We start from the raw sequence: 27069 nt of genomic DNA on the forward strand, positions 1-27069 counted from the left end.
GGTCAATTTATCAAAGAAGGTCATCTCGGGGATCATGACATCACTCGGCATGCCCATGACCCCGCGATCCCCGCGACAGCCCTCTAAAATGTCGTACGGACCCCGATTGAGGGTTCCCTCCCTCCAGAGCCCGCAGCTCGCCAGCCTCACAGCTGTCCTGGCCGTCTCCATCTGCACCCGATCCGCCAGAGAGGGCAGCCCCACCAGAGCCTCCAGGGCCCTCGTGGGCGCCGTTCTCATGGCGCCCGTTATGCAGAGGCAAGCCAATCTCTGCAGTCTGTCAAGAACTAGCCTTGCTCCCGCTCTTTTGGTCCCCGGCCACCATGCCACTGCCCCATGCGTGAGCATAGGCACCACCATGGTACCGTAGATCCACTGCATGATCTTCGGCCCCAGGCCCCAAGTGCCCCCTACCGCTCTCCGGCACGCCCACAGAGCTCCAAAGGCCGACCTGGTCCTTGATCTTATATGTTCCTGGAAGGTCAACTTAGAGTCCAACCATACGCCCAAGTACTTGACACTTCCGCTTGCAGAAAGAGGCACCCCATCCATCGAAATGTTGAGGTTGCACTCCATCTTCCTTTTCCTAGTGAAGATGACCATCTCCACCTTGCTAGGATTGACAGCCAACTTGCTGTCCAGGCACCATTGTGAGAATCTTGCCAATGCCCCGTTCAGGAGCCCCTGCATCCTCCTCACGTCCGTCCCCTGCGTCATTATCACAAGGTCGTCTGCATATGCCTGAGCATAGACCCCGTGTTCTTCCCTCAGAATATGCAATATCTCGTTCACCACCAGGCACCACAGGAACGGGGACAAGACCCCGCCCTGTGGACAACCCCGTGATGAACCGATGGAGACCTGCTCCCCACCCAGTCTTGCCTCGACCCTCCTGTCGGTTAGCATGGAGCGGATCCACCTTACAATGGCCGTCCCCACTCCAGTACTCTCCACCGCCCTACAGATCGAGTACAGGGCCGTGTTATTGAAAGCCCCTTCGATGTCAGCGAACACGCACACCGACAGCCGTCCCGAGCCCATACCCTCCTCCAACCTGGAAGTCAGATGGTGAAGAGCTGAGCCCACAGACCCGCCACTTCGGTACGCATGCTGCGCTGGCTCTAAAGGGGCCTCCAGCTCCACCCAGTCCCTCAGATACCGGTCCACCAGCCTCTCCAGAGTCTTCATAATGAAGCTGGTGAGGCAAACAGGCTGGTACGACTTCGGGTCTGTGTAGTCACTCTTCCCTACCTTGGGAATGAACACTACCCTGCTGTGTCTCCACAGCTCGGGCACGTACCCCCTCGCAATGGAGGCCCTGAACAGGTCCATCAGCGGGCTGGTCAGGAGACCTCCGTCCCTTTGCAGCAGAGCCAGAAATACTCCATCCCCGCCCGCCGACTTGAAGGGGCCAAAGCTGTCAATAGCCCACCTCAGCCTACTATGGGTAACCACCCTCCTTGCCGTGGCGTAGTCGCCTCCAAGACGACCCCCGGCTTCAATATTCCCCCCTGTGTCCGGATCAGCGGACCCTGGGAAGTGCGTGTTCAGCAGCTATTGTAGTGTGTCCGCTGGTCCCGCTGTGTAGCCACCGCCGGTCCTGCGGACGACCCCCAGTCTTCCCGCAGGGTCACTTCTGAGTACCCTAAGGAGCCTAGCCGCGTCCGGGGTATTCATTACTCCGTCGCAGTAGCCCCTCCAGGCCCTCCTCTGTGATGTCCGTAGTTCTTTTTTGTACTGTCTGCGGACCTCCCTATAGAGATCCCAGTCCGCACCTTGGCTGCTGCTCCTCGCTGTATTGAACAGCCTCCGCACTTTCCTCCTGAGACGCTCCAGGGAAGAGCTCCACCAAGGAGTCCTTCCCGCCCTATGCTCCTCTGTCTCAGGGCAACTATTCTCGAACGCCCGCATCATAGCGGAGCTGACTCGGTCGGCGGCCTCGTCAATCTCCTCCATTGTGCGGTGTTTCCTTGGTAAGCCCCCTAGGCGCCAAGCAAGTTCCTCTCTATAGAGTTCCCAGTTTGTTGGCCGGGGGTTCCTAAATCTAACGGGTTCCCGAACACCCATCTCCAACCCAAAGGTGATGTATCTATGGTCCGACATAGAGTCTTCCCCACAGACACACCACCCAGTTATTTCCGGGAGCAGAGCCCTGGTACAAAGTGTTAAATCTATGACCGAGCTCCGACCCGTCGTGAAAAACGTGGGTTCTACCCCTCTGTTGGCCACCTGCAGCCCTGCAGAGGCCATGAACTCCACGAGGTCTCCCCCCCTTCTATTCGTTGCCGCGCTGCCCCACAAAACGTGGTGAGCATTGCTGTCGCAGCCAATCAAAAGAGGAAGATTCGCCTCCTCGCAGTAGGAGACCAAGTCACTGATCTCCTGCGGAGGACAGCTGCGGTCGCCTGGAAAGTACGCAGAGGCGACCACTACCTCCCTCACGCCATCCCGAGTGGGGGATCTGACCAGAATTGGAACCAGGTCCCTGGACGCCTTATCCCTTAGGAAAAAGGCCTCCAGCCCCATGGTTAGAATACAGGCCCTCGGACCGCCCTCTAAGGAGTCGACACTATGCAGCATCGATCCTCCCAGAGATAAGCCCCTAACCCTTGATTTTACAATCCAGGGCTCTTGGATCAGTACAATAGATGTACCGCCCTCCGAAATTTTCCTGCATAAGTAGGCCGTTGCAGCCCTGCTGTGTTGCAGGTTAATCTGTAATATCCCCGTGAAGATGTTATTGCGGGAATACCACCTGCGGGTCACGATGCTAGCCTCAGCCCGAATCCGAGCCCGAGGTAGCACCTCCCTCCGCTTCCGCTTCCTGACTGGTGGACCCTGATGGGATTCCCCGGTCAACTTCCATCTGAGATACCTCCTCGGTTCTCGCTTCCTCGGAGGGCCCTCCGGAGGTCTCCTCCACAGAAGCCGTGGGCGCCGCCTGTCCGACAGGCCCGCCAACCTCCATGGACGAGTCCTCCTCGCGTGAGCCCCCCGCGGCCACCTCATCCCCCTGCGGCCTCGGCGCCGCCAGGTTCACTTTTACCTGTATCGCCAGGCAGAAGAGAAGTGAGCCCTTAGCCGTGATGGCGCTTGCCGATTTCTCGTCCACGCCCACCACCAACCTTGTGCCCCTTACATCCTCCGTCCTCTGCCAGACCCTCCAGGCACGGCAATCTAGACCATTCTGAGCTGCCAGGCAGCGGACTAGTGCTCCCTGCGAACCCACTCCCTGGTTTCTTCATCCATCATCTCGATCAGGATGTGGCTCCTCCACAGCCTAACCGAGCGTATCCGGGGAGGGGTGTATTGCCCCCCCTGCATGATATACATACTTATGCGGAGGTTAAGAGACCCTATGAACTGCAGCAGGTCCTCGGAAGACAGGTCAGTTTCCTGTCCTCTGAGGCCCACCACCAGTTCAGGCCCCCCCCGCCGCCGCTTGTGCATAGGACCGAGCCCCCCTCTCAGAGCCCCCCCGGGACGGCCCGCCTTTCCCGGGCCTAGCTTTCGCCGGGCCACGTGTCGGCCGCCGACCCCGGCAGGTGCCCCAACCTGGGTGGTCTCTCCCATTTTTCTTTTCCGCTTCCCGCCTGCCGTTTCCGGTGTGCCCCCTATGGAGCCCTCCGTTGACGGCGTGGCAGGATTCCTGGGCGCCGGAAGAGAGCCCGTCTGCGGTTCCGAAACCGTCACCGCGAGTCTCTTCTTCTTCGCCCTCCTTTTTTCCGCCCCACTCCTATGTCTGGGGCGGTGTGTCATCGAGGTGGTGTTCCCGGTTTGTACCGAGCCCTCCACCCCGCTGGCGACCTGGGGATCCTGTTCGGATCGCCCTTGGAGGGGGCCTTCCTGAGGACGCCCCTGCTTGCTGGAGCCCCTCTGGGTCCCCTCCTCCTTCTTCATTACTTCGCATTTCATTTTTGGTTCCATAAAGGTCCCACGAGTAGCTAGGGAAACATAACGGTCCACCTCTGCAGAGCCCCGCATGCAGAGGTAAGGCTTCCTTCCCCGAGGTGCGCCCGGTGCCTCGGGGTTGGGATCGGTAGAGACTGATCTTCTATTCAGCCATGCATCCCCTAGGCCCGACCCCCCACCGTAGGATTTAGGATTTTTATTGAGGTTTACTCCTCTTGGTCCAAGTGGTGAAGCTCAGACCCCCCGCGTCGCGTGCCCACTCGTCGAGCCGGCCCCGACGCCTGGTTTATCAACCGACTACAAGCCAGTTGGCACCGTTATACCCTGTGCAGGCCCTTAGCCACGACACGACAGCTGGGCAGGGTGAGCTGGTCCACGACTGGTTATTTGTCAGCCCTATTGGATTTTTACCTCCTCAAGCCTCCTTATTCCCAGCCACCCAGGCCCGTGAGGGCCTGGGCTCCCCCATCCGCCACCCGGGGGACGCGCCTCATGGATTGCTCAACCACAGAGGAAGCCTATTAGAAAATCATACTCAGAATGCATCAACTGCTTTAGATAAACACGAAAATTTAACAAACCATGAATTTAATTGTAAAGAAGAAAAAAGTTACATTTTTAACCGAAGCCGATGATCAATATAAATTGGTAATAATGGAAATGATTGAAAAAGAAATAAAATAAATGCTTTTAATGATCGAAAATATATTTATAATTCAAGTTTATATCAGAGTTCATATCATAGTTAACCTTTAACATAATCTAAATGAGATTTTAAGTCATCTTTCACATAATAATAATTTAATGTTAAAAAATATACTAATAATTGAATAAACTCTGACTGTTACGTTATAAACTCAAAATCAAAGTCAAAGTCAAAATATTCATATCTACTTATTTAACGTTGCAGAATGTAAAGATTTTTATATATAATAATTATTTTACACAATTATTTTATGTATATATTATTAATAAACATCCACAGTGTGATCAGAACATTGGATTAATAAAAATTAAATTAAAATAATGTGAAAATCCATTCAACACAATTAAATTAGAACAAATAATAAGATTTTCACACTTATTTATTGGGTTGTGACAGCTGTTTCGGCAACATCCTGTCCATATCAAATACAATATTTTATTTAGTAATCAGGTGGTAATAACTTCTTAATTGCCATTAAGGGCTATAAATTTAAATTTTACAACAAATAATGTAAGTATTATTGAACAACCTATACCTAAGAACCACTCAAGCATTATATTTTATTTGAAGTTCTAACATTAAATAAAATTTTTAAAACCGCTGACCACTCTGCTTCAGGACACTTAAGAAACTCCCCTTTAATGCATCTAATTGGCGTCAAGTTCAAATAGCTCGCTTATGTTAAACCTTGAATATTTTGCCCAGTTCTATACTTTCATCTAAATCATCAAGCACCCTTACCGCATATTCTAAACCTACTTTAAAAAGTAATGGTGAGAGCGCGTGACGTTATGATTATAATGGTCCAAAGGCTTTTGGGTTGGGCGTGTTCTCATTGTTTTTCCAAAATTTGCCTCGAAATGAAAATCTGATCTGTTATGACCCTATCCCTTCGAAAACCACAATAATATTCCCCAATGCACCTTTCCGCAAATAGAATCCATCTATTCAGTAAGATGTTAGAGAGTACTTCGATGTCGCAAGCAACAGTGAGATGCTTCAATAGTTTTATCGCACCTTTTTTGGGCTTTTCTTATGAATTGGTATTATTACAGCCACCTTCCATTCTTCTGGTATGGTCTCTATGCTCCAGATCTGCTTGAAAAGTTCAGCAGTTTTCTATTGCTTTTTGAACTTCGTCGCCAGAAGGGGAAAAATCACTTTTTTGTATTGTATTGTATTCATCATCTGTCACCTCCATATTAAACAGATCTCATTATTGTTAAAATTTTTCAATATGAAAATGGGTTTGATTCTACCACTGCAAAAAAACGTAGATAACAACTGCAATAATTATAGAGGAATGTCACCGCTATATACATCATTGAAGCTGTTTGAGAAAATAGTTGAAAAAAGACTACGATCAAAAATAGAACCAACTCTAATAGAAATGCAAAGCACATTGCGAAAAGGCACCCAGATCAAAGAAATAGTTTTAAGAAAGTTGGTAAAGTCTGAACCGGTATACCTTCTTAGATATGAAAAACTGTTTGATAAAGTTTCGCGGATAAAAATCGGGAAAAGCCTACAAGGTTGACAATAAACTAATAAGAAATTATTTCTGTTTATACAACGAAACAAAAAAAATTATAACAAGTAAGAACATGAAATCAAAGGCCTGTACTATTCATAACTTATAAGGACGATCTAATTAAAATGGCAAAACAGCGATCAAAAGCCCTTTACGTTGGATACCGACATGATTGGGACTAGATACTGAAACAAAACAAAATGAAAACGCACCAATGTTTTGGCACTATCAAACGAAAAAGAGAAATTAGAAATTACATTAGGTGGGAAAGTAACAGAACCAGTTAGTAGCTGCCAGTATGTTCGGAGAAACAAAAGGACATCATACAGAATTTAATAAAATAGAAAAGGCAAATAAGGTATACTATGCCCTGAGTAAACAAAAAGGAAATTTCTAAGGAATCTAAAATCGATTTTACAAATCGATTTGGGTATTATCAACACTGGAACAGCAGAGGTGAAAACTCGAGCAGAGTGACAAGAGTAACCAGAAGGGACAAAAAATAAAATAATTCATAGAAAAGAAACAACTTGGCTGGTGGGCCATTTATAGGGATTAAAATGCAGGGAAAAAGGAAAAGAGGAGGACCCACCATAACGTGGTAGAGCACTTTGGGAAAGACTGTGAAAAACTTGACACTAAATAGAAAATACTTGAAACTTTTTATAAGTTTATAGGTTTTACAGGCCAGATTATATGTAAATTCACGTATTGATTCAGGGATGGAAAAATGTGATGACAATATATTTCGGGATATCATCCGTTCGTTTGTTGAACTCCGACTGGAATCCTGCAGACGTTTCGCCAAGATCTCAACTCCTTCGAGAATTCCGTTGTTAGAACCGCCATGTGACACTGTTGTTTTAAATTTCATATCCGAGGACCAAATCAGGATCCAGCTAAGTAAGCTTGATATAAATAAAGGCCCTGGACCTGATAACCTACCCCCGATATTATTCAAACCATGTGCTGAATCTTTAGTGCAGCCACTTTTTATTATTTACAATAAAAGTTTATCTGAAGGGCAGTTTCCAACTATTTGGAAGTGTGCCAAAATAATACCTGTGCACAAGAGTGGCAGCAAGGTTGACGTCACAAACTACCGACCTATATCTATTCTTTCCGTTCCAGGGAAAATGCTGGAAGCTATAATACCAATGAGTTATTTTTCAAATTAAAACATGCTCTTGGAGATACACAACATGGTTTTTTTAGGGGTAGGTCGGTTGCTACCAATCTCTCACTACATGTCCAGGATGTTTCTGAGGCGTTAGATAATAGGGTGCAGATAGATGCCGTGTACACCGACTTCTCAAAAGCTTTTGATAAGGTTCACCACCCAACAATGTTGATCAAATTAAAAAATTTCTGTGTACACGGTTTTCTTTATAAAATTCTTCAATCCTACATCAGTCCTCGGACTCAGTTTGTAGAATTGAATTCTGCAAAATCCCAAACGACCCGCATCACATCTGGAATTCCTTAACGACTGTCATAAGTTTCAAAAAGATCTTGATCGTTTTTGTGAATACTGTGTAAAAAATCGCCTATTTTTAAATATTGATAAATGTTACTGTCTTAAGTTCAGCAGGCGGATAAATGATATAAACTTTGACTACACGTTCAATGGTGTAAAAATAAAAAAAGTAGAGCAGATTAGGGATCTTGGAATAACTATAGATGTAAAATTAAGTTTTGATATCCACATTGAGAATATAGTAAAAAAAGCTTATAAAAATTTAGGTTTTATATTAAGAGTTAGCAAGGAATTTCAGGATCACAAATCGCTTATTATTCTATACAATTCCTACATTCGATCTCACCTTGACTATGGCGGTGTGATATGGAGTCCTCAGTATCATAAATATATAGACAGAATCGAGAGAATACAAAAAAAGTTTGTTTTCCATTTAAATTTTAGATTTAACCGTAACTTACTAACTCATTCGTATGAAGCTAGTCTTAATTTCTACCATATACTGAAGTTATCTGTTAGAAGAGTTATCTCCAGTGCTATATTTTTGCATAATATTATTAATAGTAGGATTGACTGTCCTTTACTGTTGGAAAAACTCTCCTTCAATGCCAGAGTCGTTATAACAAGAACTCCTTCATTATTTTACGTGCCTAGATTTAATACAAACTTAGGTAACAATTCCCCAATATCTCTTTTACATAGACATTACAATAATTATTTTTCGCACATTGACATCTTTGCGTTATCACTTAATTCGTTTTGAAATCAAGCAATTAGGGTTTTTCTATAAATTTATTTTAATTTTTGATTTGTTTTCCTTATTTTTTTACATTTGTTTTTTGTAATTCACGCACTTAATATACAGTGTTAGTTTTGGTTTAGTTTGGTAAGTTTGATTGTTATTATTATTATTTATTTTTTTTATCTTCTGCTTATCGTAGATATAGGTAGGTACTTGCTTATAAGTTTTACTTTGTTAATTAAATAATGGTATAATTGTTAGTGTGTCCTTGTAAATTGTGAAGTTAGTTCTTCATGTTAGGGCACCTTTGTAATAAATAAATAAATAAATAAATCTCACTTGGCATCTTCAATGCTCGCGGTCCGAACACACTCGAAGTGTTGCCAAACGTCTGCAGGATTCCAGTGGGAGTTCAACAAGCGAACGGATGATATCCCGGAATATTTTTTAACACACACACACATATATATATATATATATATATATATATATATATATATATATATATATATATATATATATATATATATATATATATATATATATATATATATATATATATATATATATATATATATACATATATATATATATATATATATATATATATATATATATATATATATATATATATATATATATATATATTCTCACGTATTGATTCACGGATGGAAAAATGTGATGACACTATATTCCGGGATATCATCCGTTCGCTCGTTGAACTCCGACTGGAATCCTGCATCCGACTGGAATCCTGCAAATCTTGCATCCGACTGGAATCCTGCAGACGTTTCGCCAAAATCTCACTTGGCATCTTCAATGCTCGCGCTCCGAAAACACTTCGAATACTATATATATATATATATATATATATATATATATATATATATATATATATATATATATATATATATGATGACACTATATTCCGGGATATCATCCGTTCGCTCGTTGAACTCCGACTGGAATCCTGCATCCGACTGGAATCCTGCAAATCTTGCATCCGACTGGAATCCTGCAGACGTTTCGCCAAAATCTCACTTGGCATCTTCAATGCTCGCGCTCCGAAAACACTTCGAACACGAGTGTTCGAAGTGTTTTCGGAGCGCGAGCATTGAAGATGCCAAGTGAGATTTTGGCGAAACGTCTGCAGGATTCCAGTCGGATGCAAGATTTGCAGGATTCCAGTCGGATGCAGGATTCCAGTCGGAGTTCAACGAGCGAACGGATGATATCCCGGAATATAGTGTCATCACATTTTTCCATCCGTGAATCAATACGTGAGAATATATATATATATATATATATATATATATATATATATATATATATATATATATATATATATATATATATATATATATGACACTATATTCCGGGATATCATCCGTTCGCTCGTTGAACTCCGACTGGAATCCTGCATCCGACTGGAATCCTGCAAATCCTGCATCCGACTGGAATCCTGCAGACGTTTCGCCAAAATCTCACTTGGCATCTTCAATGCTCGCGCTCCGAAAACACTTCGAACACTATATATATATATATATATATATATATATATATATATATATATATATATATATATATATATATATATATATATATATATATATATATATATATATATGTCTTGTTTCTTCTTATTCTTCCCTTCTCGTATTAGTTGCGCTATAGCATCAACCTTGATTCATTTAGTAAAACATGATTCGTGGTTTCAGGACAGCAAAAAAATTGGGGCAATTCTTAACGCAACCTTCGAAGAAGAGAAACTTACGGGTACGCGGTTAGTTGATTCGAGAACGGCTACGCAAAACACCTCCGTTATGTACAGCGATTGGAGTAAGTGGAGCAGATGTCACGACTGTCTGCAGCGTAGAATCAAGAATTGCGTGAATCCCAGCTGTCACAATTCGAGGCTGTTTGAGGAACGCCAGTGCCACAAGAAACGGTGCAAGAGAAAAGTGCGCAAGAAAATTGAATTCCACGTCGTTCATTTGAACACGGTAAGTTTTAAATACGTTCGGGTTGTCTAGTACTATCAACTCCAGTGTCTCAACCGCTGAAATATTTAGAATTAATCTTAGTAATATGATGCGATTTTTTTAATAATTGGATTTCAAGAAAACTTCTCCCACACATCATAATTTATTGCAGCAAACAGAAAATATACAAAGTGGGTCAACAAGCAAATGTCTACTAAGTTCCTTTTTTAAATGGGACACTAGTTTTGTTAAATGCATTTTCGAATGTCCTCTCTCTTATTTTTTATGAGCAATAGATTAAAAAACAGAAATTTAATTGTATGTCCCAGACCCAGACAATGAAAATTTCAATTTTTATTGGATATGTAGATGAAACGAGAAGAAGAAGTTTGAAGAAGTTGTTTAACGCAAAATATCCAAAAGACCCATTACAAAATCCACATTTACGAAAACTGAGAGAAAATTGAAAGAAACAGGGCATGGGAAAGTTCGTCTAACCAAAAACTAATGGGAAGACAAGATTAAATATTTTATTAGAAGTTGAAGACAATTCCCATCGCGTATCTTTCGAAGTAGTTTCAAATACTGATGTTAGCCAACGAACAGCTTTGTGCTTTGTGTGTAATAAAAGAAGAAAAGCATTATCATCAGGAGCTGAACGAAGATGGTCTCCACCGCAGATTACAGTTTCGTGGAACTATAATGGAAACATGCAACCTAAATCTATTTTTTCATCGTTAGATACTGTTTAGTAATGAAGCAACGTCTTGTTTAGTGTAAATAAACAAATTTTTATGTATTGAAGTACAAATAATCAACGACGGATGAGAGAAAATCCACGAAAAATAAATGTTTGGGCAGGGATTTTGAATAACAAAATTATTGGACCTTATTTCTTCCATCAAAATGTTATTTACAATTGCTTCAAAATGGCTTAGTTACTACTCTCGCTCCGCCCTATTTTTCTCGACAAGTGCGTGAATATTTAAATACGGTATTTCCTGGACGTAGATTGATAGAAAGGGATCAATAGAACGGGAGGATATACAGAATTGACTACAAATAAGGCAAACTAATGAATATATCGTTAATAATGTTTCGGGAGGGTTTTTAAAACGATTAGCAAATTGTTAAGAAGTTGATAGTAGGGCATTTTCAACACCTAATAAAATAATTTCTTTGACATATTTTTTATTTTTTTTTTTGCTCACATTGTACGGTAAATGAATTCTGCATGCGTGAAATTTAACCTAGAATTTGAAAATGTGATAGATGTATGAGTTCATTTTTTCTAAAATCCAATAATACCTGATTTTTAAATGAATTTGTTTTACAATCCTTCAACTTTTTCTATTAATAATAATTCATACCTAAACCGAATAGCTTTTCCTATAAATATATTTAGATGATATTAAATTGAAAAATATCTATTTTCTTATGGAGCACACCATGAATTTTTTTTTTCTGGAAGATCTTGCAAAAACCTATAACTTTTATTAAGTAAGTCATATAAATATTTTTAATACTTTTCAATATTTACTTAACTTTTCCAATATGTAGTGCAACATTAGGTGGCCAATCATCTACCAATCATCTACCCAAATTCGATACCCTTTCAAATATGATTCATCGCAAAGCTAAAAATCTTCGTTTATCTTCTACCCAGAATCAAAATTTGAAAAACTAACGTCCACGCCAGTGAGTTTGATGGTTACTCTTCTCAACTACCAAACACTGTCGTAAAAACTACTTAAAAAACTCAAACCTCCTAAATCTAATATTCCAATGCCTGAACACATTGTTCTAAAATCTCTAAAATCTAATCTCGACGTGGAACGCAACCCTCGAGGCTTCTTCTCTATCAGAATCCGTGAAAAAGTCTGTTACCCCTGATGACTCTAAAATTCATCGTCTCTACAGATTTACTCAGATTCACAAATGGACCAATTTTCAGCACTATTTATCTCCAAAATATTCTCTAACAAAACATATATAAAACCCTTTGCGGGGAAAACTGATAGATGTCATTCATTTCATTGAACAAATAAAAAAATATCTCATTTATTCTGGTTAGTATCGACGTAGAATCCTACGTTACTAGATTCCCTATTCCTGAAACTCTCAACATTATTTCAGATATATTAAAAACTGAGAATCTGGAACCAAACCTTCTCATCTTGATTGGAATGATTGTCTGGAATATATTTTTCTTTCATGGAGAGCTATGGGTTGATGTTATGTTATTTGTCCTCATGGTCAAGAATCCATAAGAGATTTGCTTAGCCATTTAAAGTTTAAACACCCTAACGTACGTTTTTCTTTGGTACGTATAGCATTCGCGAAATTGGAGTTTTCTTTGACAGATTTAGTGGCTTTAATAAATCAATTTAAGGCAGAATGAAAAAAGTTTCCGGTTGAAAATAACACAAGTTTTAAAATGCAAGGAGAATATTCATAACTGGATTTGAATAAAAAACTTCTGTAAAAGGCACTATCTTCTATGGGGAAGTTTTGAAAAACATTTATTTATCAACGGTATAATGGTATAATGGTATTGTTGGATTATTAATTATATTGTTTTTTTTTCTAAACGCGAATAATATTTTGTCACTGTAAAATTTTAGTTTTTTAGATTTTGTTTTCCAATTTGCTATGTAAGAGTTGCAATGTGTGTATCTATGAATAAAAAAGTTTTATTTTTTTTTTGTTTCTTTGTTATACATGTAGGTCTGTCGTGCAGATGAAATAGGATTTCTGAAGAAGGGATTTAATTATAAAGAAATAGTTCTTAACGTTTACCTTTTCTCCATGCAAGTTTCAGATCGCTGCGTCAAATCACTTGTTCAATCGCGTGTTCTCGCTGTTACTAAACTTTACTTTTTATTATTAATTGCTATTTAGCAATTAAGTTTCATTAAAATCTCGAAAAATTCCATTCAGAGCAGAAGTTATTTGACCAAGCAAGCTCCTTCCGACGTATGGAGCAGATGGACGAAGTGGTCCGCGTGTTCGCCGCAGTGTCGGACCTCGAGAACGAGGAGATGCAGGAAACCTGGCAGGTGCAGGAAAGATGTGCAGAAGGAGACGGCCTATTGTTACCACGAGAAGACCAAATGCGAGTTGTACGTGCTCAACTTGATGGAAGCTAAGCTAATGAAAAACCCTTTAGGTAAGAGGTAAGACAAGGCTACTTATTTGCAGAGGGCGGGGCGAAAATCGCTTTTTAAGGGTTCCTGGTTTGAAGCAATGCGATGAAGCTGGTGACAGACCTAGCAACTTGATATATTGATGTCTTAACGCTTAGAAAATAATTTTACATACAAGAGTTCTGCATACTTAATCTTTCGAAGAAACTTCCACAGGCTACTCTAATACAAATGTTCTGGATTCCTCCTTAGTCGGTTGTTGATGAATGGAACTTGCTGATGTGTCGCCAATCATCCTCACAGCTTAACGGAAACTGGTTCGCATTCTACTCTGTACCTGCTTATATATTCCTTGAGGGGCCGGAGCTAAAGAAGGGGTATGAACATTGTCTCGGACAACTGATAATATTGGTGAAAGGTAAGCACCTGAGTCGCGGTTTAGATTGTTCGGTTGATTATAGATTTCTATAGATTCTCAGATTTTTCGTTGGTAGAAGAATTGATTACGTGTTGATGAGTTTAGATTAGATGAGTTAAAGTTTAGACTACGACAAATAAACTCATTAGCAGTTCTACCAACGAAAAATCTGAGAATCTATAAAAATCTGTAAGCAACCAAACAATATTAACCGCGACTCCCGAGATAGGAAATCATTTCAAATGTCGAGTCTATCCTAAGCAAACTGCCATCTCAAACTGCTAATGAAATTTGATTTAAAACCGCAAAAATCCTTAAAAAACCCGATCCTCCTAAATCCAATATTGCGCAACGCAACCCTAAATCTGTTATTAAAGCTTCTTCTCCGTGACAAAGTCTGTCACCCATCATGGCTCTAATATTCATCGTCTCCACGGATTCCCTAAGATTCAAAAACCGACCTATTGTCAGCACTATTGGTCTCCAAAATATTCACTAGCAAAATACAGCTAATGAAATTCGATTTGAAACCGCAAAAATCCTTTAAAAAAGTCAAAACCTCCTAAATCTAATAATGCAGAGCCTGAACGCATTGCCCTAAAATCTCTAAAATCTAATCCTGACATCGTAATCCTAAAAGCACATAAAGGAAATGCTGCGGTGGTTATAAATACAAATGAATATCAGAAAAAATTCAAGATATTCTTACAGACGGACCATATCGTCAACTTAAAAAAGATCCTACGTCATCTATGGAACGCAACCTTAAAATTATTATTAAGGCTTCTTCTCTATTAGACTGAAAAAATCTGTCACACCTCAAGACTCTAAAATTCCTCGTCTCTACGGACTTCCAAAGATCCTAGTATCAGCATCATTGGTTCTCCAACATATTCTCTAGCAAAATATCTAACTTCCTTATTAAAATCCTTAACTGGGAAAATTGATAGTTTCGTACTTAACCCCTTTCAGTTCAATGAACAATTAAAAAGCATTACATTAGATACACAAGTTATTCTTGTTCGTTTCGATGTAGAATCCCTCTTTATCAAAGTTCCTATTCCTGAAACTCTCAACATCATTTCAGATATATTAAAATTCGAGAATCTGGACCCAAACCTTCTCACCTTAATTGAAAAATGCTTGCCCGGAAAATATTTTTCTTATAACGGTCAAATTTTTGAACAAACATAGGGAACAGCTGTGGGTTTTCCTCTATCACCAGTCATCACGAATGTATTTATGGAAACCTACGAGAAAAAAGCTGTCGACACCTTTGATCTAAAATCAAAATACGTTTTACCATTGAGTTGGAAACTAATAATTACTTCCCATTTTTAGGTATTCTTATCAATAGAAAATCAAACATAACATTGTGTTCACAGAAAACCTACGCACACAGACCGATACCTTAATGCATGGTCACATCACCATCCGGCCCAAAAATCATTGGTTATCAACTCTCTTTTTTACAGAGCCGTAAAACTATCTCAGCGCGAGTCACTGCACTCAGAATTAAAACACTTTACCTCTGCTGTTCTCGTTAATAATTTCCACATTAAATATATTAAGCGTTCCATCACAAAATATACTTCAGCACATCCTTCCAATAGCAATCAGGCCGAAAGCAATCCTACCCTTGCGACTGTGGTCCTACCTTACATTCAAAACATCACTGACCATGTATCAAAAGTTCTAAAGAAATATAACGTCTAAACCAAATTTACCACTTGTCCAAAAATCTCACATCTTCTTCGATCCGTCAAAGACAAAATTCCATTTGCGGCAAATACATGGAGAGATAGGATGAAAAGTATCAATTAGGCTCAAAGAACATGAAAGAGCCTTAAGACTAAGACAAATAAACTCATCAGCAGTTGCGGAATTTTATTCGATAAAACTAAAATTCTTGCATGTAACCAATTCTCCTATCAACGAAAAATCCGAGAGTCTATAGAAATCTATAAACAACCTAACAATCTTAACCGCGATTCAGGTCTTTACCTGTCACCAATATGGGAATCAGTCATTCGAGACGGTGTTTATGTCCCTCAATTAGCTCCGCCCCCTCAAACAATATATAAGCAGGTACAGAGTAAAATGCGAGCCAGTTTCAGTCAAGCTCTGAAAAAGCCGACAGGATTATTGGCGAAAAGTTAGCAACTCAGCAAAAACCGACGCAGCAGTTTTGTAAAGTAGCCTGTGGAAGTTGAAAAATTGAAAGCATCAATTTTAAGCCATGTTGGTAATACAATATATCACTAATCTCCCTGAGCTTTTGACCTAACGTTTATGTAAGAAACTATCCTTTATTTTAAACAATTTTTGACATTTCTTTTGAACCACCCTACATATGCTTTTTTCTGGCAATGGACTGTTAGTAAAGCTTCAAATTCTCTATAACGGGCCAGATTTTCAGATTTTCTTTATAGTGTTACAAAAATTTGGTTTTATTTCTTTTAGAAAAATGTCCAGTAGTATTTCAATGTTTTTTTTATTACCCAAAATTGGTTCAAAGCGATTTACTTGATCCGTAGACAAAAGGAGGTACCACTACACATACAGCCAAAACCAGTTCATTACCAGGGAACCGAGAACGAAACCGGAAAAGTGCGGAGTGTCTTTCAGCAAGCCGAGGATGCTGAAAATCATCGGCGGAACCGAAGCTCAGCGTTACAAGTGGCCGTGGCATGTGGCCATAGTCAATCAGTTTTTCGTAAGTAATAAAATTTTTATTTCGTATTGAACGCAAGAGAGATAATTTTTACGACGTCGACAAGGAAGTAGGTTACGGCCATCAAATCTCGTATTTCATACATACAGGGGTTCAAGCATAAAATTCTTTTAACATGCAACTTCGTACATGACTAGGTAGCTTTCACGAGATGGCATTAAGCACATTAAGAGTGGTGAATTAGGAAGAATAGCAATATGTCTAAATATTTTTAAAAATTATAATTATAATTATACAAATGTTATATAAAACTCGATTAGACTAACACGGCCTGTTCACGATTGACACGATGATTTTTGATAGGCTTTCTTGCAGATACATTCAACCAAAAAACATAAAAAATATTCTAACTAAACTAACACAGTTAACCGTTGCTGCAATCCCAAGATTTAAAAATATCATCAGTAATATTGAGAAGGGCTTCAATCGCTATTTCTTCTCGGCGATTATATCAAAATTGTTTAAGTAGCTAACCAGCTGTCTTTCAATTATTTTCTCAGATCCCTTTGAAAACGTTAGTATAATACTTAGTAATAGTCGAAAGTTCCCAAACTGTGGCAGGATTAGGGATCTTGGGTAGTGGCACGATTCGCACCCTCTTACATTCGCTGGGAAATTCCGATTTTTCTTGACACAAGTTTATGATATGAGTAAAGCATAATAGCAAAAATGGTAGAAGAAGCTTAATGGTTAGAATATTCAGGTAGTTTTAGTTTTAATATTATTAATAATTCAAGTTATAAGTATAATATCTGGTAATACAGTATTTTCATAGAACGTTTGAGTTTCTCGATCTGGTACGAACTTCGGAATAGAGTTAACAAAGTAATTAATTATATCTACATCACTGAGCTGAGATGGAATATGCTTGTCAGAAGTTAACGGATCCAAATCTCTTAGGGTACACCACATTTTATTTTATTGTAATTTTAATTTGTAGTGTGTTTTCATTTAAAGTTAACTGCAGCGGCAACCACATTTTTCAATGTAATTTTCAAAATCAGCTACAACGTTTATGTTTAATAAGGGGTTTATCCCTATTTTTCAACATAAGACACAAGTTAGTTACGTCACGAAATTGATCTTAGATCAGCATCAAACTGAACAAAATTCAAATTTTGGATGGTTCTTAGATCTTGCAGAGAAATCTTTTCGTAATACCGAGGGAGAACAGTAAACTAGAGCATGCTAGCTAATATTAGGTACATCAATTTTTCACGCCCCTAATATTTTTTCATTGTCCGCCACTAAGATAAGATGCAATAGAGTTGCTGAGAGTTTTGACATCGCAACCATGACGAACAAAAGAGTAGACATCAATTTTAAGAACATTATTTGAAATGTTGACATTTAACCACCAGGTCTCACTTAATCCGAAAATGTCAAAATGATAATTTAAAAGAATTTCCTTTCAATTTTTTAAATAACCTAATATTTAAGTGTACAATCTTCATCTTATACATCTAACTCGTTAGGTTTTATTGAAAATAGTTGAATTAATTATATACATAAAGACAGGCAACAACAGCTTCACACGTTTTAATTTTTTCAGTGAGCGAATATGTTACCTGACAAAAAGTAATAAATAAAAATATTAAAATATCGACATAGATAAACTATGGTTAAATAATAATAATAATAATAATGTCTTTATTTTCGAACATAAATTTTACAAATGAATAGCGAGAAGTAAGTAAACGAATGTTCAAAAAATGGCGAAGTTCAGATGCGAAATTCACAGGAGTATCTCCCTCAACTACTTAACCCAGTATGACATTAATTAATTTATAAACATAACCTAGGCCAAGAAGTGTACCTATAATATATAAAAAAAAATTTATAAAAACTTAAATAAATAAATAAATAAAAAGCTCTATATGTTGCAGAAAACAAACTAGAAACTATGCATGTATGCGTTGCTAAAAATAATTTTTATATTTTCGTTTAAAAAGTATAAAAACTAAGCTTAAACATTGCCGTCCTATGAAATGGTGGAGTGATCTTTCCCCTAAACCTGACATTTAAATTATGCAATTGTCTTCTGAATACAATGCGTCTGTATAAGTACCTAGGGCTTTTGAAGTTTATAATTTTATAAAAATAGTAAGCAGAATATAATTCTCTCCTCCTCTCCATGCTAAGCCACCCTGTTTCAAAGAGTTTGTGTGAAATTGGCCGATACTTCCTTATTCCATGAATAAGCCTAAAACATGAGTTTTGAATTAACAGTTTTTTTTTAATCAGAACTGTTTAAACAATTTGTGTAAACAACATATAAAGTGACGATTACTATATATATGTTTTATTCTGACATAAGTTCTTCGACAACAACTATTTATATGAGCGGTAAATCTAAAAGAACCATCAAATACTAAGCCAAGATTACACACCAAAAAATTACCAAATTTGGTACTGCATATTTGATGTCCAAAAATAGTATATTATGCAACAAGTGCGGTAAACGGCATTTAACTCACGAGTTTATTTGATACGAGCGGAGCGCAGCGAAGCGAATGTTGAATAAACGAGTGACTTAAAGTTTACCGATCGTGTTGCATACTATACTTTTCCTACGACCGTTAGTGTTTGGGTACATTTTCGCAAAACAACGCGAATACATTCACTGACATGACCGTTAGAACTGACAACCTTCAAAATTCAAAGCCTGGGAAATATTTCCGAAAACATCCGATTGCTCCCAAACTCGTGCGGTAAAATTCCGGATATGTCCGAAATGACTCGGATCCGTGGGAAACGAAACTGACGTGGAAAAGTGTCGCTTCCGGCACGCTAGATCGGTGTGTCATTAGGTATTTTACAAACGGGAGTAGAAAAAAAATTAAATAGCTAGAAAATAATTAGAAAACCAACACAACAAATGCAATCTAATTAGTAACATATATTGTGTTAAAACCAAAAAAAAGAGAAACCCTGTTACTCAAAAGCAACACACCCGAATAGTAATTTGAAAAAAAAAACATAATCACGAAATTATTTTTAACTTTCGTTTTAATTGCAAATTCTGAATAACGGCATCATCATGAGTAATTTTTTTTTGGGCCATTTATTATGACAAAAATATTGTCACGATACGGTCAACATGATTTAGCATCTAGTATATTTTTACTTGTAAAAACTAATTAATCTTGAAAGACGTGTACGTGTACTATTCAAACTGCGCCATCTGTCGGATGGTCTCTGATTTCAGTAGAAGACATGTAGTATATTTGTCCGGAATCAGAAGGTAATTTTTTATAGCAATAGTTATTAAATTTTTCCAAATCTTAGTTTGTAGTTTTCTTTATTCTTATGTACATAAATTGATAGTTTAAGTAAATAAATACCTGTCAGAGTATTTTTTTTTAGTTAAGAACATCTTTGCTGGACTCTAGTGGTTTCAGGTTGTATATTAATCGAATTATTCTTTTTTGTTGGATTGAATTTAATTTAAGAGAAGAGTAGAACTTAAGAAATATTTTCATGGTAATATAGTAAAATTTGGACTATTAAATTTTGTTCAGAAACAGAATATTTAATTGACAATTAAGTTCTGCGGATATATCATCTTTGTTGGCCTCTAAAATCAACTAGTATAGTTTTCTTAGGATTTAGTATGAATATATAGTAGGTCTGAAATTTTTGTATAGCGATTTCAATTTCCATTCCATTTATTGCGTCACTAATATTTCCTGAGGGATTCCGAGCTCAGCACTGAATGGATCAGAATAAAAATCCTCAACCTTTATCGCGATCTTCCTTTCTGATATGTATGACTCTATACAGTGATCTATTGTTCCTGTAACAAAGCCTAACGAAATGTTGAGAAAGGTCAAGCAAAATTGCAACAACAGTCTTCTCATCAATTATGTCAAAAAGATATTGCACGAGTTCTGTTGTTCCTGTTTCAGATGAAAAGTTTTTTTGATAACCAAGTGTTATTTTTTCAGAATCAAAAAATTTTGCAATCTAATGTGCAGTATTATTTTTTCAAAGAAACTTCCACTGGCTACCGTACTATGTTGAAGAATCGAAATTGCTGACGTTTCGCCAATCATCCTGTTTTCCATGCTTCCATTTTACTCTGTACCTGCTTATATATTGTTTGAGGGGGGCGGAGCTAAATGAGGGCCATAAACACCGTCTCGAATGACTGATTCCCATATTGGTGTGACAGGTAATGCTCTGAGTCGCAATTAAGATTGTCTGGTTGCTTATAGATTTCCATAGATTCTAGAATTTTTCATTGGTAGAAGAATTGATTACATGCAAGAATTTTAGTTTTATCGAATAAAATTTGATGTGCGGTTTCGTGGTTCTGTTCGGAAACTGCTGATGAGTTTATTTATTTTATTTTTATTTTTATTATTTCTTAAGGCTCTTTCATGTTCTTTGCGCCTACTTAATATTTTTCATCCATTGATGTTTTGAATTTGACAAGAAAAAGAAGTACTATTAGGGATTTTTTAAAGAAATTCTTATTCAGGAGTACTTATAACCCAACTATACCATTTTCTATTGTGTTTTAATACAGGAGGTTACAGGGTGTTTGAAATTTCTTTTGCGCCCCACTTAAAATCTGTGTTTGTAATTTGATTTGCGCGCTATATCTCAAAAACAAAGCTAGCTAATATTGTTCCAAAACGGCATCATTTGTTTCACGAAAATCGAGCACAAGACTGCGAAAACCAACTCTCTAACAGTAACTGAGATACGACAATAGCAACGAAAAATAAACACATTGTACCATTAGTAATTAAGTGTAGGAAATTTCTATACCTATATTTCCATGTTTCCTGTTTCATTGTGATCTACTTTTCTTTTCGATCTGCGTTTTTTCATTGGTAAAAGATATTATTTACTAGGAGGTGTTCTGCGGTGGTACCTTGATCGCACCCCGATGGGTGCTCACGGCAAGTCATTGCATTCGTCGATATCTTCGGGTTAAATTGAATGCTCATGATCTTCGCTCAGACGACGGCAGCGACGTAGAGATGATCGTGTCCAAAATGTTTCCACATCCCAGGTAAGAACTGTAGCGCACGCTTAGCAGAGCTAGCCCGAAGTCGCTTTTATTTTCAGGTTTGATTATAAAACCGTCGACAATGACATTGCCCTGCTTCTACTGCCCAGAAGCGTCAGGACGCCCATCGCCTGCCTTCCTAATCGGAGACCCAGAGCTGGTCAGCTGTGTTCGGTCATGGGGTGGGGGAAAATACGTACCAGCGATATGTACGGGGTCCCTGTGCTTCACGAGACCAAGGTGAGACAGAATTTGGAGGTGGTGATATTTGAATTCAATATGCTTTTCCATATAATCACCAGGCAAAAAAAAGACAACAGAAAGCAATGTGTAAACAAGGTTAAAAAAAATTTAGATTATACAGGAGAAAATTGTGAAATAATGAAATATTCTCTCTTTGCTCGTTTCCTTAGTCATGATGATACTGACTTCTTTGGAATGCTTCAATTCCCCTTTCCATTGTTCTTCGTTCATCATGATGACATTCTTACTTAAACTTAACTTTTTCAGTATAGACTATTTAGTTATCGTCGCGGTTCAGGGATTTCTAAGCAATCTCCACATTGGAAAGACCAACGTTCGAACCAGATTCATTTTAGTGTTTTTGATTACATATGAGCTTTCCCATATACTGGTAAGTCGCATTATTAGTCACAGCTATTCTTCCTTTAACTTCCTCTAACCATGTTGCTTATTTTTGACCCCAGATATGTAAAACTGAGTCCAGTTAACGACGTTAGGCTTATCCGCTATCATTAGTTTTGTCTTGTTTCTGTTTATTCTTAGACCAAACTTTCCACTCTTCTTCTATCCTGTTTAAGAGAAACGCCATTTCCTCATCCATTGTAGCAAATATGGTGGTGTTATCAGCATACGGCAAGATGCTTATTAGATATCTCCCAACGAGAATTACACTCTCCCAGTCATCTAGGGAGTTATAGCTTCGCGATGTGGTCTCACACGTCTTTGTGGATGGATTAAGTTGATTAAGTGACCTGGAACACCCATTTGATTGAATACTTTCTATAACCTACACCAGTTGACAAAGATGAAAGCCTAGTTGTAGTTTATAAAGCAAATTACCGTTTGTCTAACGTTAAGAATATGATTTTAGGTGCCTCTACCCTTCACAAAACCGGACTGTTCTCTTGCAATTTCGTTGTCCACGTAGGTCCTAAGTTGATTATATATAACAGTCTATTTATTATTTTTTAACGGCTTCTATCTCCGTGTTATTGGTTGTCAGTTGGCAACATGCTGTTTTTATCCTTAATAGCTGATGTCTTTAGCTTCAAATATCTGACTATTTCTTTTTTTAACAGATCTCTGGACAATAGGTGTTTTATCTTGTTGACTGTTCTTTGTAAAAGTCTACTGAGACGTTGATATTCTTGTCTCTGTTGTTATTCGATAAGTCCAGTTTTGCTTTTTTTTTTTTCAGACGAATATATCTCCATTTGTTTTGTCTTAGTCCTTTTCCTTTAGGAATTTAATTCAATGCGAAGAACTGTAACTAACAACTGATGGTCCCAGTTGCAGTCCGGACCAGGGTATGAGATTTCCATCTTTGATTGATCGTAATATAATCTATTTGGTTTCTGTATCCCAACGCCACCCCCTCCAAAACGGCCAATAACGTTTTTAGGTTGTCCATTGTCTTCGGAGTCCCGTCCTAGATTTTCTGATGGAGTGTTCTGCCTATTCTGACACTTTCAACAAGCTTAAGTGTAGGTTCTTTGGGTATTCCAGTCGCTTTATTAAGGTTCGAATGGAAAAAAATAATAAGGTGCTTTTCTATTGTCTTTCTTTGACTTTTGCCACTCGAAATATAAGGCTTCTGTGCTTTCTTCGTCGATGTGGACTCCACCCGTAATCCTAGGTAACGGTAAAACGTTACACCTGAGATATTATTTATACATAAAAAGAAGCATACCCACAGTATTAAAGTAATGTTACTCAGATTTTTTATGTCGGCAGACACTTTACGGTATTATCACTAAAAGACCTCTTATAAACAGAGCTGTGTGATGCCGGGGGATGCGGTACGGTAATTTGGAAGGAGCTTTATTTTACGATAAGATTTAAGTTAATAATATGATTTTTGCAATATTTTATCCACACGAGTATTAATTATTTCATGTTGGGCATGTAAGTTCTCTGATGACATGGCAATGCTGAAACTATTTCATAAGTACGCATCGTTTTTGTAAAAACAAATGCCTCATGTGTTGGTTTAACGGGCGTTGGAAAGGATTACTGATTATTTAGACAACGGTTAAAAAGTTACATTGAATTTTTAGGTACGTTTTATTGCTATCCGTCTTCAGCAAAGTAAACATCTGAATAATATTAATAAATTTTTTATTGATTCAAATATGTTTGAGTTTGAGCATTTCTACTTAGTAAAACGGTTACTCATTCATGTCGTCCTAACCATTAAGATTACTAAGTATTTACTCACAGCTAGAGTTTCAAAATTATAAATCCCAAAGGAATATCGAGTAAGCGTTAGGAATAATTTAGACAATCAGGATTGTTTTCGTTTAGCAGACAGAAACTAACCAATAGGCACCTAAAAGAGTATCAACCAAAATTAATTGTTTACCTGGCTTAAACTTAACCTCAATATGAAATTTTTGTAAATGCAACATCATACGCTGAAGTTTCTTAAAAACTTATATTACTGCCTGATGGTAATTAACCAAAACTAACCAAAGCAAATTGAATTAAATTCCTTTTTTACTGGTGCTTATCTCGTTTGTGTTTCGGTTAATGTTTTGCAAAATTTTTTAGGTATTTTCTATCCTTTTTAAGTAAACAACATTTTAATGATATTTATATTATTTTTTTATAATATATATCTATTTGAATTGTTATTCTACTCATTGAAACGGTTTCTCATTAATGTCGTCCTTACCGTTTATGTTTTTTAAAACTACTAACGATTTTATCCCATTTGGATGCTTTTAAAATCGCAAATTCAAAATGAACATCGGGTAAATGTTAGGAATGAGACTTGCTGGCATGTGACGTGTTATCTTCAATTTAGACAATTCGGATTGTTTTCGTTTCGCTGACTGAACTTGCTAATCATAGGTTATATTCTAACAGCGCTCTTGTATAAAGGTTTCTTAAAAATTGATATAGTGGTTAATTGTCAGTTTCCACGGAAATTTGTTAACTATAAACACATCTTAACATCAAAACAAATTGCATAAAGTTCATTTTCTGATTGTGCACATCTCTTTTGTGTTTCAGTTAGGCATTTTTGTTGTTTTCGTTATTGTTTAAAATATCTATGTCTTGCTAACCGTTTGTTTTATTTATTATTAATTAATTTATCATAGTTCGATAAGTTTAAAATCGCAAATCCCAAAAGAACATCAAGTAGACATCAGGAATGAGACTTACTGGCATGTGAGTTCAGTCTAAATTTAAACCATCAGGATTGTTTTCGATTGTTTGTGGCGAAGCTAATTTTTTTTTTGTCGATAAATTAAGCTGTTACCAGCTGTCCATGTTAACATCACTATTTTTTCTGGACGCGTTGATGTCATTTACACCTACGATGTCGTATTGGAGGCTTTTTTATACTAAAAGAGAACTTCACTACAAAACCTTTTTTTAAAACAGCGTTATGAGGTTCAAATATAAACGCGCGAGATACCTGTCTAAGAGTACGACATTCTAACCTCTCAAGACCGTAGAATAGGAACACCATAGACCACCGAACAAAACCCTGATGCAACAGATGTGCCCCAAATTTTTTTTTCGAGAAAACCATTCATCGGCATCGAGCTACAGGGTGCGCGAAATATTTGAAAAAGTATAACTGGGAATCACAATTACTGGTACAAATGTTTATATTTACCAAAGTTTTACCGCGTAAGGGCTTTGCATACTGAGTAGCGCGCAGCGAGATTGCACATAATTAAAATATAAACTAAGCAACATTGCAACATGGGACACCAGTCAAACAATTACCGCCTTTTCATTTTTCTCCCGTGATACTAAGACGATTACCATATATATAATTAAAGCCTAGACCACCCTTAGTATTGATCTTTTTGCTAGTTACCGCTGGTGAGACATAAGACTTGCAAGAAGTCCTACAAGGAGTTCCTGATCAGCCCCAACATGCTATGCGCGGGATGGAGATCAGGAAAGTCAGACACGTGTGCGGGTGATAGCGGCGGTGGCCTGATGTGTTCCAATTTGAAGCCCAGGAGGCAAAAGTACAGCGTCCAGGGAATCACGAGCTTCGGGGACGGTTGCGGCGAAAAAAACAAATATGGGATTTACACAGCCGTATTTAATTACATCGAATGGATTCACTACGTAATCGACCATTACTCGTGACGCAGTGATTCTACAAATGGCGAAAATGCTTTCCGAAAAATGCCTCGTGTTGTATCGATTTAAAAAAATATATAAATGATCGTAACCGCTGTGAACTAAAATTATTTTATTTATTCCTTGTTTCAATGTAATTAGGCAACGCAAGTTTGCGTAAATATTTTCACCCTATTTTGTCAGTCAGTCGTAGAACCAGTGGCGGAGTAGAACGCAGTCGAAGGTAGAAACATTTTGGAAAGAGGGCGTTAAATGTTTAACCGAAATCCAAAGTTGGCAGCTCTATTTGATCTATTTCCTGGCGTAATACGACTTGCCCTGTTTAAATATTTTTAACTGTAATATTTCGCTATAAATTCTAGTTTTTCACTTTACTCATAGCGACAAATTTCACTAAAAAATCATTAATTAAGAGACGTATTCTGTAGTTGATAATCCTGCAATTTAGCTATTCATATATGAAAGTAGCACGGGAAATTTTAACAGCGTTGCCAAATTTGTTCGATTTACACAGGAAAATTATGTAAAACTGTGGTTACTTAATACTACTTGTTTCCATAATGCGACTTAAAATCGACTAAGTAGAGTTAGATCAAACTGAGTTTATTCAAAAAGTTTCGCAAAAACACAATACAATAGCCGATGGTGAGTAGAACTGTTCTTTAAGATATATTTGAAAACTTCTTTAAACTACACAAAATGAAATTAAAATTCAAGCTATTGAGCACTAGTTTGGAGGATCCTATAAAGAAATTAAGAAAAATGTCGTCATAAATTCATGAAGATAAAACAAAAAGCGGTTTAGAGGCAGCAAATTTACTCCGACGCCCTGTTTGCACTTTCTTTAACCATCAAGTGTCAACTTTCTGCGTTATTGCTGCTGTTTATCGTCCATATACACAATATAATAATCACCACTGTTAACTATTCCCCATGTTCACATATTCTGCTTTGTTCAGTATTAACCTCACAAATAATAGTGGCAAAAAGTTCACCCTTACCACCATCTGAAAGAACATCATGATACACCCCTACAGGAGCTCATTAT

At 38.1% G+C, this 27069-nt stretch overlaps 1 protein-coding gene across 1 annotated transcript in view; it reads left to right on the plus strand.

Moving 5' to 3' along the window:
- The window catches only part of LOC132696823 (plasminogen), a 77928-nt gene extending 51817 nt beyond the window's left edge, over positions 1-26111 (plus strand). Inside the window, exons 2-7 of the mRNA XM_060661876.1 lie at positions 10087-10371; positions 13291-13519; positions 16452-16630; positions 21511-21671; positions 21728-21908; positions 25743-26111. Of these exons, the coding sequence (XP_060517859.1) occupies positions 10087-10371; positions 13291-13519; positions 16452-16630; positions 21511-21671; positions 21728-21908; positions 25743-26027 (1320 nt within the window). The 3' untranslated portion in view covers positions 26028-26111. The remainder of the gene's footprint in view (positions 1-10086; positions 10372-13290; positions 13520-16451; positions 16631-21510; positions 21672-21727; positions 21909-25742) is intronic.
- Positions 26112-27069: the final 958 nt, after the last annotated feature.

The sequence above is a fragment of the Cylas formicarius genome, unplaced genomic scaffold (assembly GCF_029955315.1).
Source record: "Cylas formicarius isolate icCylForm1 unplaced genomic scaffold, icCylForm1.1 PGA_scaffold_1__22_contigs__length_36826433, whole genome shotgun sequence".
In the NCBI taxonomy this organism is placed as follows: Eukaryota; Metazoa; Arthropoda; class Insecta; order Coleoptera; family Brentidae; genus Cylas; species Cylas formicarius.